The following is a 15,524-nucleotide window of genomic DNA, read 5'->3' as shown; positions in this document are numbered from 1 at the left end:
CGGTAATAGTTACATTTTGCTAGCTGGCAACTCCGACATTCAACTTTTCGGTTTGACAGAAAGTAAACAACTGTCAAAAGTTCAAAACTAACGGATTTACGCAAGTTTGGAAAGTGATAAAAATATCAAATTGTTTACGTATTTTTCTTTTAAAATCGTGTAAAACTTGATAATAGAGTGTAACCGAGACCAAAGTGTTATTATCTGATGAATTAACTGTCGTTAAAATGAGTGGAAATACAGAATCAACGTCAAACAGCATCAAATTTGCTCCGATGCCGATGTCGGCATTGTTGGCTAATTTGATGCCTTTGAAGAAATCAGCAGACAGCCCCGATTCCAGCTTCACATCCGCTGACGAGAGCGATAACTCATTTGGAGAAACAGTGACGAAGAAACCTTCTCCCAAGACGAAAATAAACAAAGACTTTTTCACGCCAACAGTCAAATCTCAACCGAAAGATATAAAAGCATTCGCTTCTGAAAAGAAAGGAGCTTTCAATGAGCACGATAAAGAGAATTCTAATGATAATTGGGGCCCAAATCAGACATACCCTGCTAAAGACAGACATATCCTACAAAGTGCCCACAAAAACGTGCAGTCTAATGTTTATCCTAGTTCCGAGCATAAAAAACGCAACGTGCTTATGCCACAGAATAATGTTAACACGAAAAATCCAAATTCATGCATCAAGAGAACGCCGGAAGCGATGAAAGTGCCAAGTAGTGGTCAGAAACTGAAATCTGCCACTCCTAAGATAAAGTCAGGTATAAGAAAGTTTACTCCAGGATCTGCGAAACAGAGTCAAAAGAAAACGCCTCAGAAGGCGTTAATTCAGAACAGAGATAGGGTGAGATGTGAGTTATTTACTCAGAATCCTACAAAAGAGGATTGTCCCGCTCCTCAGCCGAGGCCGGAGCCTGTGGTCCAAGTGCCTGTGCCTGAGACACCCATGAACAGGAAGCCTATGCCTGCGTCATATGTGGCCACACCATCATATCCTCAGGGTGCCATCAACAACAACAACAACTCAAAGATCCTGTTCAAAACAACAAGTATAAAAGATAAGAAGTATATGTTTATCAAGAAGTTGGGGACTGGAGGCTCCAGTGAAGTGTACAAAGTTAGTATAGCATCAATACTTAGTATTTATGATAATATGTAGCTGTGCGTTAAGGTAATCAACAAGAAATAAGAAAAAACAATCAAAAGCAGTAACTTTCTGAGGTGCTGCTTCAGATAAAGACATGTTGTAACTTGTTCAAACATGTTCAAAGACACAGTCTCGTATATATATTTTTTATCTCAACCAAAAACTGGTTCACTTTGTGACTGATTATGAAAAAAAGAAACTTAATGAATAATTAATTCTCTTATTGTCCTTGATTATGTTTATGCTTCTACTTAAGTCTGGGGACTTTTGAGCTGTATTGGAAAGTTTCTTATGTTACTAATAAGTTAACACCTCCCACGCCAGTGGTCGCAGGTTCGAATCCGAGGCAACACACCAATGACTTTTCGAAGTTATGTGTGTATTAGAAATATTATCACATGCTCCAACGGTGAAGGAAAACATCGTGAGGAAACCTTGCATGCCTAAAAATTTGTTTAAAACATTTATTGAGGGCATGCAAAGTCCCCAACCCGCACTTGGCCAGCGTGGTGGACTTAAGGCCTAACCCCTCCCATCATTACGGGAGGAGACCCTTAGTAGTGGGACAGTAATGGGTTAAATTTATAAAAAAAATTGTATAATATCCTAACCAATGAAAATATCCCCAGGTGTTAGAAGTGGGCACTTCATGTGAATATGCTGTGAAGTGCGTGTACCTGGCGACAGACCAGGAGCTGGCGCAGGGCTACATCAACGAGGTGCGGCTGCTGCGCGAGCTGCAGAACTCAGACAGAGTCATCAGACTCTTTGATTAGTAAGTTATAGCATATTATGATTCTTTAAAAACTATGTACCGGGACCTGATGTGGACATATTTACTCAACATGTATGTCTATCCTAAAGTGTGCTGTACGCTTTAAAGGATAGACATGCAATGACAACATAAAATCTAACTACACACACAGAAAACAGGAAAGTCTAAATCTGAGCAACAAAGGTGTCCAAACTACCTACAGTTATAGTCCTAGGTATATCACAAATCTCAGTTGACAACTATTTGAACTGTTTTCTCCCTTAAATTATAGTGATTAACACATTACTTCACTGAAGTAATGAACTGAATAGTGACCATCAATTTGACTTACACTAGTTGTCAACCGAGATATGTGGCCTTGGTCTCGAAATCTGGCACAACCCCTCTGATCTGCACCTACACTGTGTTAATGCTTCCATTCTTGTTTGCAGTGAATACGACCGCACTCACCAGTTCCTGCGCATGGTGCTGGAGGTGGGCGAGACAGACTTGTCCTCGTTCCTGAAGGCGCGCGGCGCCGGACTGCCGCCCGCGCTCGTGCTGCATTACTGGGAGGAAATGCTGCATGCCGTACATTATATACATGAGCATGGTGGGTATCTATTATTAAAAATGAATTAATAATAATAAGTTTCGAAAATGTGTGGGTTTTGCTTGATATATCATAGTTATTAGTAGAAACATGTTCTTTTGTAGTGACCTCTGAAAGCAATTTTTCTTTGAAAACTTTATCATTAACGGGCAGGTTCTGCACCCTGCTCATTCTTATGGCATTGGCACCTTATTAACCGTGACTTCGCGATGTGTTATCCTGAATATCTGTCAGGTTCAAAAGTCTAACAACAACAACATTCTCTGTCTTTTTCTAGGCGTGATTCACGCTGATTTAAAGCCAGCGAACTTCCTCCTGGTGTGCGGTCGGCTGAAGCTGATAGACTTCGGCATCGCGTCGGCCATAAGCAGCGACGCGACGAGCGTGGTGCGCGCGCAGGCCACCGGGACGTACTCGTACATCAGCCCCGAGGCGCTCATGGGCGGTGCTGGCGGGTACGGTGTCGCCAGCGGGGACGGCAGTGCTCCCATTAAGGTTATAAGACTATTGCACTTATAACCTAGGATATAATGTATCCTAGTATAAGAGTAAAGAATATTGTAGTTCTCCACTTCTGACGTCTAAAATAAAGGACTGTTGGGTGAATATGACTCATCAAGTTACTGTCATAATAGCATGGTTAATCATAGAAAATGCTAAATAAAATACTTGCTCATACATACTAGTTATATAAATTGATTCTTCGTAGCTTCAAATTAAACATCCATTTGTGCTTACAAAATGAAGTATATGAAATGATATTTCCTTATATTCCAGATCTCATTCCGGTCGGACGTGTGGTCGCTGGGCTGCATCCTGTACAGCATGGTGTACGGGCGCACGCCGTTCGGCCACATCCCCAACCTCGCCAAGCTGGCCGCCATACTCGACCCCAACCACCGCATCGACTACCCGCCTGTTGAGCGTGAGTTTTATCAACTAACATACATACTAACATATCAACTGATATATTTTGGGGTGTGCACTTCTTTAGCCCTAAAACATGCGACAGTGACATGTGTTTATCATCTAACCCTCCCTTAGCCGCTGGTTTGATTTGAATGAGACCACACACTTACTTTTATGATAGTGTTTTCTTTTGTTGGGCGAATTGCTTACGCCATTTTTCTTGCAGACCTCCCTCCATCACTGATCGCAGCGCTAAAATGGTGTCTAACATACAACGCGCGACAACGCCCCTCAGTCCGGGAACTACTGTCCATCCCGTACTTACAGCCAGCGCGGGCGCCTCTGCCTCAACCGTTACTCGACAAACTACAGTCTTTAGTCACTCCGCAAGAGTTCAGATTACTACAGAGAGCTCAGGTTTAGAAACACACCGTTTTGTGATTGGTTGTTGTTCTTGAATGATACTATAATATTGGCCACTGTGAAGGCTTAAGATGGATTCAAGTTATAATCTGTCGTAGAAGAGAAGATTGGTACGAGAATACTAATCGAAAAAATTGTCTGTAATTTGGTAAATTAGCCAAATAGGTAACATACTTAAAGAGTGATACTAACAATTCGATGTATACGTCCATATAATTGTCTGTTTAATGGCTACAGCACCCATGCCGGCGGCAGACCCGGCGGCCTTGCCGCCGGCACTGTGTAGGAGCCCATACACTCGCCTTGAAGGCCAGTGCGATAGAATTAACAAATTAACATTAATCTTAGAAAACGAAATATTTCTTGGTCCAGTATTTTTTAATCAGTCTATCCTTGATAATCAATTTTTTAGTCCACTCTATACCCTATAAAATCTAAAAATGAAAGACTGATTCGTGAGATTTTATTTTAATTAATTATTCAGGACCACAAACAGTGAGCTAATAAACTATAGAGAAATTTAAAAATACATCACAGATATCTCTCAATAAAATCGGCAATATTGATATATTACCAAAGTATTTGACTTGTAAATATGTAAAATATTAACTTTAAATTCGACATGTTTAAATGTTTAATAATATAATTTAATAATTATTTTGTGTGGTGAAGCGAATTAATATAATATATAGGAAATAATGTGTACTATGTAGCAAAATCTCTAGTTGTACGTAATATTAACGATAGGAATAATGATGTATTGCAACAGATAATTTATTACATAAATAAATAATGGACTGTACAAATGGACCACTGTATTTTATTTTGCTTTAACGTCTAAACACACAAATCTAGGTTCGCAAACTGCAAACTTATAATTATTACTTATTGCAATGCTGAGGGATTATCATAATAATCTACAAGGTCTTTGAAGCTCTACAAGCCACCACTAGCTAAAAAAGGTAATGAATAAATACCAACGACTTTGAAATAAATATTTATTGAAAAGATAATTATAGGAGAATACAAAAAATAAATAGAATCTTAGCACAATGAAACATGTGAATAATAAAATACTCGATTACTCTTAGCTTACAACACTTCTAGCAAATTATAAAATTTATGAAATGCAAACATTGTTAAAATGTAAAATTCAGTGTTAATAGAATGATCGAAGTCGTAGAGACTGGCAGCTTCGTATTTCTCTGCTCGCATCAGAGAAAAGGAATTCTCACCCTTCCATACCACGAGGTACGGCCCGACTACGTAGTGTAGTCGTACGACACAACGACAGTCGCGGCGTCGCTCGGTCGCGCGCTCGATCCACGACGAACACAAGAACGCTCCTCCGAAACGACGCGCAAACACCCCTTAATACTATAAACTTTATATTTTTAGTCCAATAAGTAATAGACTACGCTACAACACGGATAATCTTTAAAATGCTTTGCGAATACTCAGTCTATATACTTGTGGAATAATGAAACATCGAATAGTGCTATATAAATAGTAATGCAAGCTGGTCGCAGTCGCCCGACCGCGGAGTGTACACGTGAGGTGGGACACGGCACAAATTAAAAAACAAGATGTTGTTTTTGTGTGTTTAATGCGTTAGATAAAGCTGCGCTGTCCGCGGGCGGGCGGCGCGGGGTGGCGCGCCTAGTTCTGGAAGAGCGTGCGTGTGAAGTCGATGTAGTCCAGCGCGTTGGGGATGGGCCGTTCTGTCTTCTGGTCTTGGTAAGGTTTCATGCGAGCCACGCAGTAATCTGCCATCTCCTTGGTAAGGTTCTGTAAACAAATTAAAGGGTTAGCAAGATTGTCAAAACAAGATTATATTGTTGATGGTATTTTGAAATGCCATTGACTAAATACTTGCAGTAGTAGATACTGACAAGATCTACACTGATGCTAGTGTTCAGTGTGCACGTAGAATTTAATATACACCACGTTCAGACTGCGGTAATATTGCATCTCACATCTCAAACATACGAGTGTAACGTAGCACTTGATAATAGTCAGTAAAGTGTTGCGCGATACTCACAGCGTATAGTTCATCCTTGGTGACGTAGGCGCGGTCCTGGTGCGCGGTGATGGCTCGGAACGCGTTCTCGATCTCCTCGGACGAGTGCACGTTCTCCGTCTCCTTGCTGATCATGAACGCCATGTACTCCTGCAGCGACACCTGCCCGTCGCGGTTCGGATCCACCACATCTGTTACAAGGAAATGATTAAATTAGAAATAGTTTCCTAACGCGTGACTTATATTACGTTTAATATAAATAAGTTATTTCAAATTATATTGGTAGTTTTTGCGGAAATTTGATTATGAATATTTTTTCGCGATTAGGAACGAATACCTAATTTCTTTGTCGCCGGAAACGCACACACGAGCATAATAATAGACAAAATTATTAAATAGTCATTCTGAATTTAGCAAGATGAAAAAAATAGTCAACAAGATTTATGTAAAAAAAATCTTATTCAAGTTTTGTATGGTAAACCAAAACTAAAGTAACGCTCAAAAATAAGCTGGATCTGACTGTCTCAACTGATGAAATTACATAATAAAAGATATTCTACTTACTGAGTATAGCTTCGAACTCCGGGTCGGGTTGTCCCTCCTCAACCATGGGCAGGTCGTACCCGAGCGCGCGCAGGCACGACTTGAACTCGTGGTGGTTGAGGCGGCCCGAGCGGTCCTTGTCGAAGTGCTTGAACATCATCGAGAACTCCTTCAGCGCGTCCTCGCTTACACCTGGGGAAGTACAACAATGTTATTGACAAGGTTTTGTTAACCCATTACTAGCCCACTGCTGGGTAAGGGTCCCTCAAGGAGATATACAAGAAGATAATATTTATTACTTCTTTTTGTTGCAAAACCATCTAGAGGTCTTATAAGCGTTATCAGGTATGGTGTTGTCACACAAAGTCTTCAACTATCAGATAAAGGAAAGTTTGATGCTATTCTTTTCATATCTGTTAGTATTATCTTGGTTTAAAAACTGATCTTCGATTACTAAGGAAAAAGAAGTCTTCAGCAATTTCATGTACGTGTCTGTCCTTACCAGAGTGGTTCCTGGCCTGTATCTGTTGCTCGAGGTTGTGCTGCATGCGCATGGACAGCTGGTCGAGCTGGTCCCACTGCTGCGCCAGCCCCACCGTGCTGTGCTCCGTGTATCTGTTGTCCAAGATCAAGTGCTCTTCAAGTGCTGCACCTAGGAAATACAACAACTGTTAGCTAAGCGGAATATGTAGGGAGATAAACGATTTTAAACTTCTATTATACATTAAACATGCAACGCGAGAGTTTAAAAGTTACGTCGCGACTTGTACATGTAATATTATAATCTAACGGGTCTTAATCGCAATTGTAAATTAAAGGTTAGAATACCTTATTTGTTCATCCGACGTTTCGATCGAATTACATCGACCGTGGTCACGGGCTGACTGACCGCGGTCGATGTAATCTATACTAATATTATAAAGCTGAAGAGTTTGTTTGTTTGTTTGATTGTTTGTTTGTTTGTTTGAACGCGCTAATCTCAGGAACTACTGGTCCGATTTGAAAAATTCTTTCAGTGTTAGATAGTCCATTTATCGAGGAAGGCTATAGGCTATATATCATCACGCTATGACCAATAGGAGCAGAGTAGCAATACAAAATGTTACAAAAACGGGGAAAATTTTGTTCCATTCTCTCTTATGTGACGCAAGCGAAGTTGCGCGGGTCAGCTAGTTCGATTATATGTAGGCAGATATTTTGTCTAACAAATTATATACGGCTACTATGATATCTGATGTCTAGGACGAGGATAATGCAAAATAACGATGAAATTGATGTGAAATATGTTTTTATTGTAGACATTATACATGATATCTCGCTTGTTATACTCGAAGGTGTAGGCAGAGATTTATAAAAATCACTTGTGTTTTGCCATTAATTAATCCCATGTAATAGAGGGCTATTAGTCTATTACCATATATACCGGGCATGTTACTTAACTCAGGACAACTATTTTTGATTGTCATATAAAAATAACTCGGCGTGATCTTTACATTAAAGATGAAACTTAATAACGGCAACAATAAATTCAAAGATATGTTAGCAGAAAAAGACAAAAAAGAAGAGATTGTTACCTAATTCTTCAAGCCTGCGCAGGTCTGCCCGTCTGGCGCGCACCTCCCCGGCGCGTTGCCGCAGTGTCGCCAGCTGCTGCTCCAGCGAGCCAGTGCCTTCCATCATCGAGGTACTGTACACATAACAAAACATTGAATAAGTTTTGCTTGTATTAATAACATTGTGGATAGTTTTAAATTGTTTGGTCAATAAGAAAGTGTAGAAAACCTAAAAAGTCAAATAAAAACCGTGTTTTCTTATAATAATGAGGTCTAGATTTACATTCCAAAAATAAGTGTTAGATAACTTATCTGCTGGACAGCAAATGTATGGAAACAACTGACGAAATTCATCTTATATGTAATCTGATAGTTTTACAACAGAGGCGACATCGGGCTCTTGTATATTTATTATTACATACATAAAATCACGCCTTATTCCCATAGGGATAGGCAGAGACTACATTTCTATTATTAATTATGTAATTATTATTGTCATATGTTTGTTTATGTTGTAAAAAGTTTATGTCGTGATAGTTAAATTGTGTTTTACATCAAAATCGTTACAAAGTCGATGTAACGATAATTTGTTAACTTTATTAGAAGAGTGAATTAGTATATTTAAATTAAATACACTCACATTAAAAGTTAAACATTGAAGTATATTTATTTACAGAAACATTATTGATTTAATTTTATTATTTTGGTGGTTTATACATAATTTTATTATGGAATAGAGAGGTCCGTATCATAATGTCAAAGTAAAGCTCATCCTTAAGATACATCGTGCCGTCTCTGTCTTTTCTATATAAAAAGAGTAGTACAGCTGTATATAGATGGCTAAACTAGACAATGATAAACGGATACTATGTAATAAGCCAATATGTAATAAGTAAGCTGAACGAACATGGAGAAGGAACGAGTGCGTACAACGATTATTACGGGTTGGCAAAGTGAGACTATTATTTTAATGACAATTTATAAAAAAAATGACTTCGTATAGACACTGGCCCAACGCAAGCCAGCGTACAGCGCGACGAAGATACCAATGGAAAATAAATCAATTTAAAATAAACCTTAACTGCTGTGACATGTCATGTTTTAAAATGATTTATTTCTAAGAATCTTTACCGCGCTTTTGGCTGGTTTGCATTGGGCCTCTTGGGTATTTCATTGTTGAGTTTAGAGAAAAAAAAAAAATTTTAAGGGCTAAAGTAGACCTTGCCGATTAGTGGGACAATAATAGTAAAAAAATAGGGTCCAAAAGATTCTGTGGTTATATATCTGTTACATAGATATGCTACGTATAGATATTGATCTATATTTGTTGCCAAGCCGCGAAGCGCGTATACGTAGTCATGTTAAGTAAGGACACGCGACAGTATGAATACGTTACCCGTCCCAGCCTAGCAGCCGGTACCTGTACACACACAACTCAATCACCAACAGTTCCTATACCACTAAAATCAAACCTTGATCGTAACAAATAACGTTAGAAAATTTTTACTAGGGTCATGATTACCTTTAAATTCATTTATATTCCGTGACTTTTTCCATTATAGGCTTCTTATTAACGAATTAGAGCTAATTTCGCATCCCATGCATAAGTGACAGATAACCTATCAGAAAGATAAATTTACAAAAAAATCTTTCTGATAAGTTATCTCTTACTTATTCAGAAGTGGTGAGACCAAGCCTTATCCTCGTTTATAAAAACTAAACCCATAATAGAAATTAAAATACGTCAAGTAAAATATACAACGTAGATGTCAGAAGCTACAATCCACTACAACTTTATATGATAACTTCGAAGTTAAGATTTTCTTATACTAAATACGAGATAAATGATCATGTAACATACCGTGTCTCGGTGAGCCATTGGTGGAACGCGTTGGCATGTTTGGCGAACTCCTTGCGAAGTTTGTCGTTCTCCTCCTGGCGGTGTGCCTCCTTCGTCAACTCCACGTCGCGCTCGGCTGTATCACAAATGAATAGTTTAGAATATAATATATAATTATGTCGTCATGTAAATTGAAGAAGAATTAAGATTTTTTACAATTATTGGTAGTCTTTAGTTTACCCATGATTTGTAATTTGTGTGGATGTATAAATGTACCGAAACTGTCGGACGAGAATAACTTCAAACTGTTGTAGTGTCTGCTAAAATGAGTGAGCAGTTGCACTTTTTATATTGTAACTGCTCGCCTACACACAAAAATTGTTATAGTGCGACCGTGTCAAATTCATTATGCATTTATATTAGCCGAGGAAGGAATGCATACATATAGTCATTCTCTCTCGGATATAGCAGTTTTGAAACATATGACCAATAGTTTCTTGCCAGCTCTTTTCAATGACTCTACCTTCACTTACCTTACCTTCTACAGTAGAATCACTATAATTATATCTTTGATAATCATAAGTGTCGGGATAATGAGATATCTTGTGCGATAACTCCGGTTAAGTACTATAACTTTGAGAGCCTCCAGTAATATTCCTACAGTGTTTTCCACTAAAGTAATAGTAATAACATACCGATGATCTTGCGCAGATTCCTCCAGGTCTCCTCGAGCGCTTCCATGGTGAACCAGGTGTAAGGGTTAGCGCCCACGTTGAAGGACTTGATCTGCTCGTCCAGAGCCGCGAGTGCCTCGAAGTCGCTCTGTGCTGATGACAGCGACGCCTAGCCACAAAACAAACATGATTATATTATAACTACTTATAAGTTTTAATTGGTAAGAAAGTTATATTTATGATTATGATTTTTTTCGTAAATATAAAATTTTAAGTTTCATGTGTATTACTGAAAATGATTCATGAATAAACGACGAAAATATAATAACGCTTATTACTTTTATTTCTCAAGCACAGTATTCTGCTTATGTGCTGTTTACAATGTACCAGGGGCCGAAACAGGTCAGTAAAGTCAGTAAAAGTCAGTATTTTTGGACCTGGTCAGTAAAAGTCAGTTTTTTCGAAAATTGGTCAGTATTGTCAGTATTTTTCCAAATTCAATAATATTTTGGTTTTCCTCTGCTGTTGGCCAATCTTACATTCTCGATTTGCCCAGTGATGATATCAGAGGGCTGCTGTGGATGCTCTATATTATGTGGATGATCTACGTATATATTGAAGCATCACATGACTTCAATAGAATAGCAGATTAAAATTTACTATTTTTTGAAATCAGTATTTTTGAAGTGAAAATTCTTTAGCGCCGCTGCGCACTTTTTCTGGAATGGGTAAAAACTTCTAAACTCGCGTGAAGACACGTCACCTGACAAAAATTCGTAAAACCTGATTGAAAATTTGTAAGACGGGATGTTTATTAGAGTTTTTGGTGTTCATTAGAGTTTATTGAAGTTTAGTGGAGTTTATTAGCGTTTCTGGAGTTTTTTGGAGTACGTCAATTTTGCATGAATGCGTATTACTCACTTGCAATATGATCTATTTATCTATCGTATGGTTAGTTGTCAACCTAGAGTCAAAGTTGTCCAAGCCGACTGAAAGGCCTTTGACATGGCTTAACGTCTCTTATCTTAATCGACAACAACCGGGACCGACTTTATACGTGCCCTCCGAAGCACGGAGACGCTCAGTACAAATACCACTATGCGGTCATCCATCTTGCTTAACCCAGAGATCGTTTACCGACCGGTGAGCACAAATGGCTATGAGCGCATTGTAATAATAATACAATAACAATTAATAACAATATAAAAAGCTTTTTAATACAATAAAAAGGTGGTGCTTGTTGACTATTGGGATTGTGGAGACCAATAACCGAAAATAGGCTTTTTAACTGACTTCAAAAAAGGATTTTGACTTCTCAATTCGACTGTATTTTATTTTTATTTCACACCATTCACCCGAAAAACGGTTTAGAAATGGTCAGTATTTGGTCAGTATTTTTGAATTTTTGGTCAGTAAAATCAGTATTTTCGACCTTAGAATTTGTTTCGGCCCCTGATGTACGCTAGACCTATTACTATTGTAGTAATAATATGTTGACAGAGAGAGTTACTTACTTGGAACTGCGCGTGCGCATCTCTGAGGGCACGGATCTCCTCGATGGAGTTGCAACGTACGGGGTCTGTCAGATCTTCTTCTGCGTTCTCGAACCACGAGTTGAATGCCGACGCCTAAAAGAGGAATATAAATGTAATAAACTTGACCAGTTTTTGAAAGAATATGAAGAGTTGTGAACTTTAAGATTAAGTACAGGTAAACAGTGATAAAAATACTCAAATATATTTGGTTGATGAGTAAGTTTGTGTAAGAAAGTGGGATATATTTTTAGATGACACTAATCTATTAACAGATTCATTCATCATGTATTAAGTACAAAAAAATCTTCGACATTAGAACAATTGTCTTCAAACAAATAGTAGTGTGTTGCGTACCTTCTTGGCGAAGGTGAGGTAGAGCTCCTCGATCTGGCGGAACTGGTCCTGCAGCTGCAGCAGGCGCTGCTTGCGCGCGGCCGAGTCGGCCAGCAGGCGCTGCCAGCGCGCGATGACGTCACCGTGGCGCTTGGCGATGGCGGCCGACTGCTCGTGGCCCGCCGCCACCAGCTGCTCCTTCAGCGACGTGATGTTCTGGATGCCTTCGTGCTCGAACGCTGTCAGACCTACGGGAGACAAATATGAGATAAAGTAAAACTGATACGACATAGTTTAATGCGTAGACTCCAAATTCGTAGTGTAAATATATGCTTCAAGAAGTTCACTGGTTAAAGGGTAAATTAATGGTTACGTTTCATTTTATTTACTTTAATTATATAGATGAAAGTGAATCATGCAATGTATGTACGACCGTGTATAACTTTGAAAAATTCCACTCATTATTATCAATTCTTTATTATTAACAATATGATTTGAAGAGGATCGACGGGATATAAATTCCCGAAGGAATAGCATAGAATTTTACTCTACATTCGGACAAAGCTGGCTAGACCGACGGTTAATAATAGATTTCAAACGTACCAGCATCAAAGGTATCCTGCTTGGTGAGCAGCGTCTGCACAGTGGACAGGTCGCGGCCGAACTCGTCGGAGCGCACGTGCGTCTCCTTGTCGGCGATCCACGACTCCACCACGTCGGCCTTCCACAGCAGCTGCAGGTACAGCGAGTTGTCCACCAGCGCCGCCTTGCGACGAGCCGCTAGACCGGTCAACTTCTCCAGTTTAGCCTGTGGAAATAGAAGTTAGGTTAGTTATATTATTAGGAAAAAAATACGAAAGGCTTGGTCTAATGACAAACGGTCGCTATTCGTCAAAACGTGTGTGTATATTTGTTTCTTTGGTACAACCTTCAATTAATATAATAATATGTACTTATCGTAAATTATTTCACTCCAGGTTTGACAGCGGTTCTAGAGGTTTAATTCTATTTTCGTTTCGGATTTGAACGTAAAGTTAAGTCTCTTTTATCAATAGAGTATACGACGTGTGTACCTGCAGCGCCTGTATCCTGTGCGCGAGCGCGTCGGCGTGCAGGTTGCCGGCCTGCAGCAGGCGCTCGCCGTCGGCCGCCAGCTCGCGCACGCGCTCGGCGCGCGCCGCCAGCTCGGCCTCCAGCGCTTCGTGCTTCTTCAGCAGCCCCTGCACGGCCGCCATGCTGTCGCCGCACTCGCCCACCACCACCAACTGCTGCTTCTCGCTGACGCACACAACGTAACGATTATAATTAATTGTGTACAACGAAACGTAAAAGCCTTCCCGCCAAAAGAAGTCCTTAAAATAAAAATAAGAGTCAAGGGCCAAGGGGACAAAAATAAAAAATGCGCTTTTGAAAATCGGTCGAAGAAGGTTAATATCAGAAGTAAAAAACTTCAAATGCAAGGATACTGAATTTTATGAACATACATAGTAAACAAATAAATCAAAGTTTGAGTAGTAATTTACAACCAGTAACTAAATGATGAACAATAGCGTACCTGATCCAAGCCTCCTCCTCATCGACCTTGGCGAGGAACTGCTGGTACGCGAGCGACTGCTGCAACTTGGCGCCGCGCTCAGCAGCCAGAGCTTGAAGCTCAGCCCACGCCAGGGCAAGAGCCTTCAGACGCTGCTCGATCTCAGGTACACCTTACATCACAAAGACATTGTTCGTGTTACGTAGAATAACTTTCAAAAAGTGGTTACTTAAGACGATTGGATTGGTTTATAGCAAAGGTGACTTGTACATCATTCAACAAATTGAAAGAATTTACAATTCATAAAACATACTATATTCAAGTAATACCATACATTTTTTTTTTAGTAGATACAGGATATACTTATGTATAACAAATTAAATAGCTTTTTTATTGTATACCTGCTACAGATTTACTTTCAAAAGAATCTAAATGAAACACAAGTTTTAACAAATTTTGAATTTAAAAAGGTCACTCACCCAAGTTGGACACATCCATGAGTTTCTCGCCGGCCTCCTGCACGGCTTGTATGGCGGGCTCGTGGCTCGCCAGCTCGGCCTCCAGACGCTTGTGCTTCTTCAACAAGTTCTGTACGCCGGTCAAATCGCGGCCGTAGTCGTCTGATGCTACAAGCAGTTTCTTCTCCCTGTGAAACACAAAATAGGATATTGAAAAATTCTTGTTCAAATTCAGTTTAATACATACTTGATGTCATTGCCTCAGTCACTTACAAATTAACTGTTCGATTCAATTTCAGAGGTTCTGAATTACTTTTGCTGATAGTGTGTAATAATTAATAACATATATCCATAGATGCAATCATAAATCATTCAAGAATATAATTTCTTGGTAAGGCTTTCATGTTAAATTTTGGCAAGATGGTTACTACCATTTTGTAAAAGGATAGATTGTTATGTATTAAAACATCAACAAAGATCAGTCAGTCAGAAGTTAGTTAACTGTCATAACATTAATGCCCGGTTCCTGAGTACATTTAGCGGTAGGTTATCATTCAATAGTTATATATTCAATAGCTTTTTTTAGATGAGTTTAAACACTATTGAATGGATAAACTGCCGCTAAATGTACCTCAGAAACCGGGGTTAAGTCGTCATTAAACTTGAGGCGTTACTATAGTGAAGTAGATGTACTCACTTGATCCAGGACTCCTCGTCGGCGATGTCGCGGAAGAACTGGTGCAGCGTGTTGGCCTCGTGCAGGCGCTGGCGCCGGTGCGCCGCCAGGTTGCGCACGCGCTCGAAGCGCTCGTTGATGGCCGCGCGCCGCGACCCGATGCCGGCGCTGTCGAACTGACCGGACGAGACCAGCGCGTCCGCCTGGCTGTTCATGTCTACGGAACGAGATGTGCTGGTAAATATACGTGTCACCTGAACTTAGGGGAATACACAGAGAAATAGATTTCGGGATTGTCAAACTGACTTAGATGACTTTAGTGCTTAGCTAAAGTCGTGCTCAAATCCAGACAAATGAACAGTTTTATTATTATGTCACCATAAGCCACCGCCAATCTATGGACAGATATGTTATTAGTCAGACCCAAAAATGCTGTTTATTGTTTTCTACACTAAAAGTCAAAATCGAAGCAGTTTTCATTCTACACAAATACATCTAGAATCAA

General features: G+C 39.6%; 2 protein-coding genes across 6 annotated transcripts in view; one reads left to right on the top strand and one right to left on the bottom strand.

The window, feature by feature from the left end:
- The first annotated feature begins 58 nt into the window (after positions 1-58).
- Mps1 (dual specificity protein kinase monopolar spindle 1) lies at positions 59-4,663 on the top strand. The gene is made up of 6 exons (XM_076133607.1): positions 59-1,124; positions 1,784-1,929; positions 2,361-2,521; positions 2,799-3,016; positions 3,299-3,446; positions 3,657-4,663. The coding sequence occupies exons 1-6, from the start codon at positions 228-230 to the stop codon at positions 3,851-3,853; spliced, it is 1,767 nt and encodes a 588-aa protein (XP_075989722.1). The 5' UTR covers positions 59-227; the 3' UTR covers positions 3,854-4,663.
- A 171-nt stretch (positions 4,664-4,834) lies between these two features.
- Positions 4,835-15,524, bottom strand: part of alpha-Spec (alpha spectrin) — a 41,425-nt gene continuing 30,735 nt past the window's right edge. For 3 of the 5 annotated variants that reach the window (XM_076133557.1, XM_076133585.1, XM_076133567.1), the window contains 15 exons: positions 15,041-15,236; positions 14,365-14,531; positions 13,907-14,057; positions 13,425-13,629; positions 12,955-13,159; positions 12,373-12,599; positions 11,998-12,111; positions 10,505-10,652; positions 9,831-9,945; positions 9,366-9,389; positions 7,991-8,103; positions 6,919-7,068; positions 6,438-6,608; positions 5,895-6,064; positions 4,835-5,641 (listed from right to left, as the gene is read on the bottom strand). In XM_076133557.1, the coding sequence (XP_075989672.1) occupies positions 5,513-5,641; positions 5,895-6,064; positions 6,438-6,608; positions 6,919-7,068; positions 7,991-8,103; positions 9,366-9,389; positions 9,831-9,945; positions 10,505-10,652; positions 11,998-12,111; positions 12,373-12,599; positions 12,955-13,159; positions 13,425-13,629; positions 13,907-14,057; positions 14,365-14,531; positions 15,041-15,236 (2,285 nt within the window). In that variant the 3' untranslated portion in view covers positions 4,835-5,512. The remainder of the gene's footprint in view (positions 5,642-5,894; positions 6,065-6,437; positions 6,609-6,918; positions 7,069-7,990; positions 8,104-9,365; positions 9,390-9,830; positions 9,946-10,504; positions 10,653-11,997; positions 12,112-12,372; positions 12,600-12,954; positions 13,160-13,424; positions 13,630-13,906; positions 14,058-14,364; positions 14,532-15,040; positions 15,237-15,524) is intronic. The other 2 variants (XM_076133576.1, XM_076133594.1) reach the window with 1 other exon arrangement.

Source organism: Anticarsia gemmatalis, chromosome 2 (assembly GCF_050436995.1).
Source record: "Anticarsia gemmatalis isolate Benzon Research Colony breed Stoneville strain chromosome 2, ilAntGemm2 primary, whole genome shotgun sequence".
Lineage (NCBI taxonomy): Eukaryota > Metazoa > Arthropoda > Insecta > Lepidoptera > Erebidae > Anticarsia > Anticarsia gemmatalis.
The sequence above is the reverse complement of the archived record's forward strand: the minus strand, read 5'-3'. Positions and strand labels throughout refer to the sequence as shown.

What these genes read in the sequence shown, in the direction of transcription:
- Mps1 (XM_076133607.1), top strand. Translation starts at nt 228, where the DNA reads ATGAGTGGAAATACAGAATCAACGTCAAACAGCATCAAATTTGCTCCG. An exon ending in GCTCCAGTGAAGTGTACAAA is followed by an intron (nt 1,125 to 1,783) that starts GTTAGTATAGCA and finishes AAATATCCCCAG; the next exon opens with GTGTTAGAAGTGGGCACTTC. An exon ending in GTCATCAGACTCTTTGATTA is followed by an intron (nt 1,930 to 2,360) that starts GTAAGTTATAGC and finishes TCTTGTTTGCAG; the next exon opens with TGAATACGACCGCACTCACC.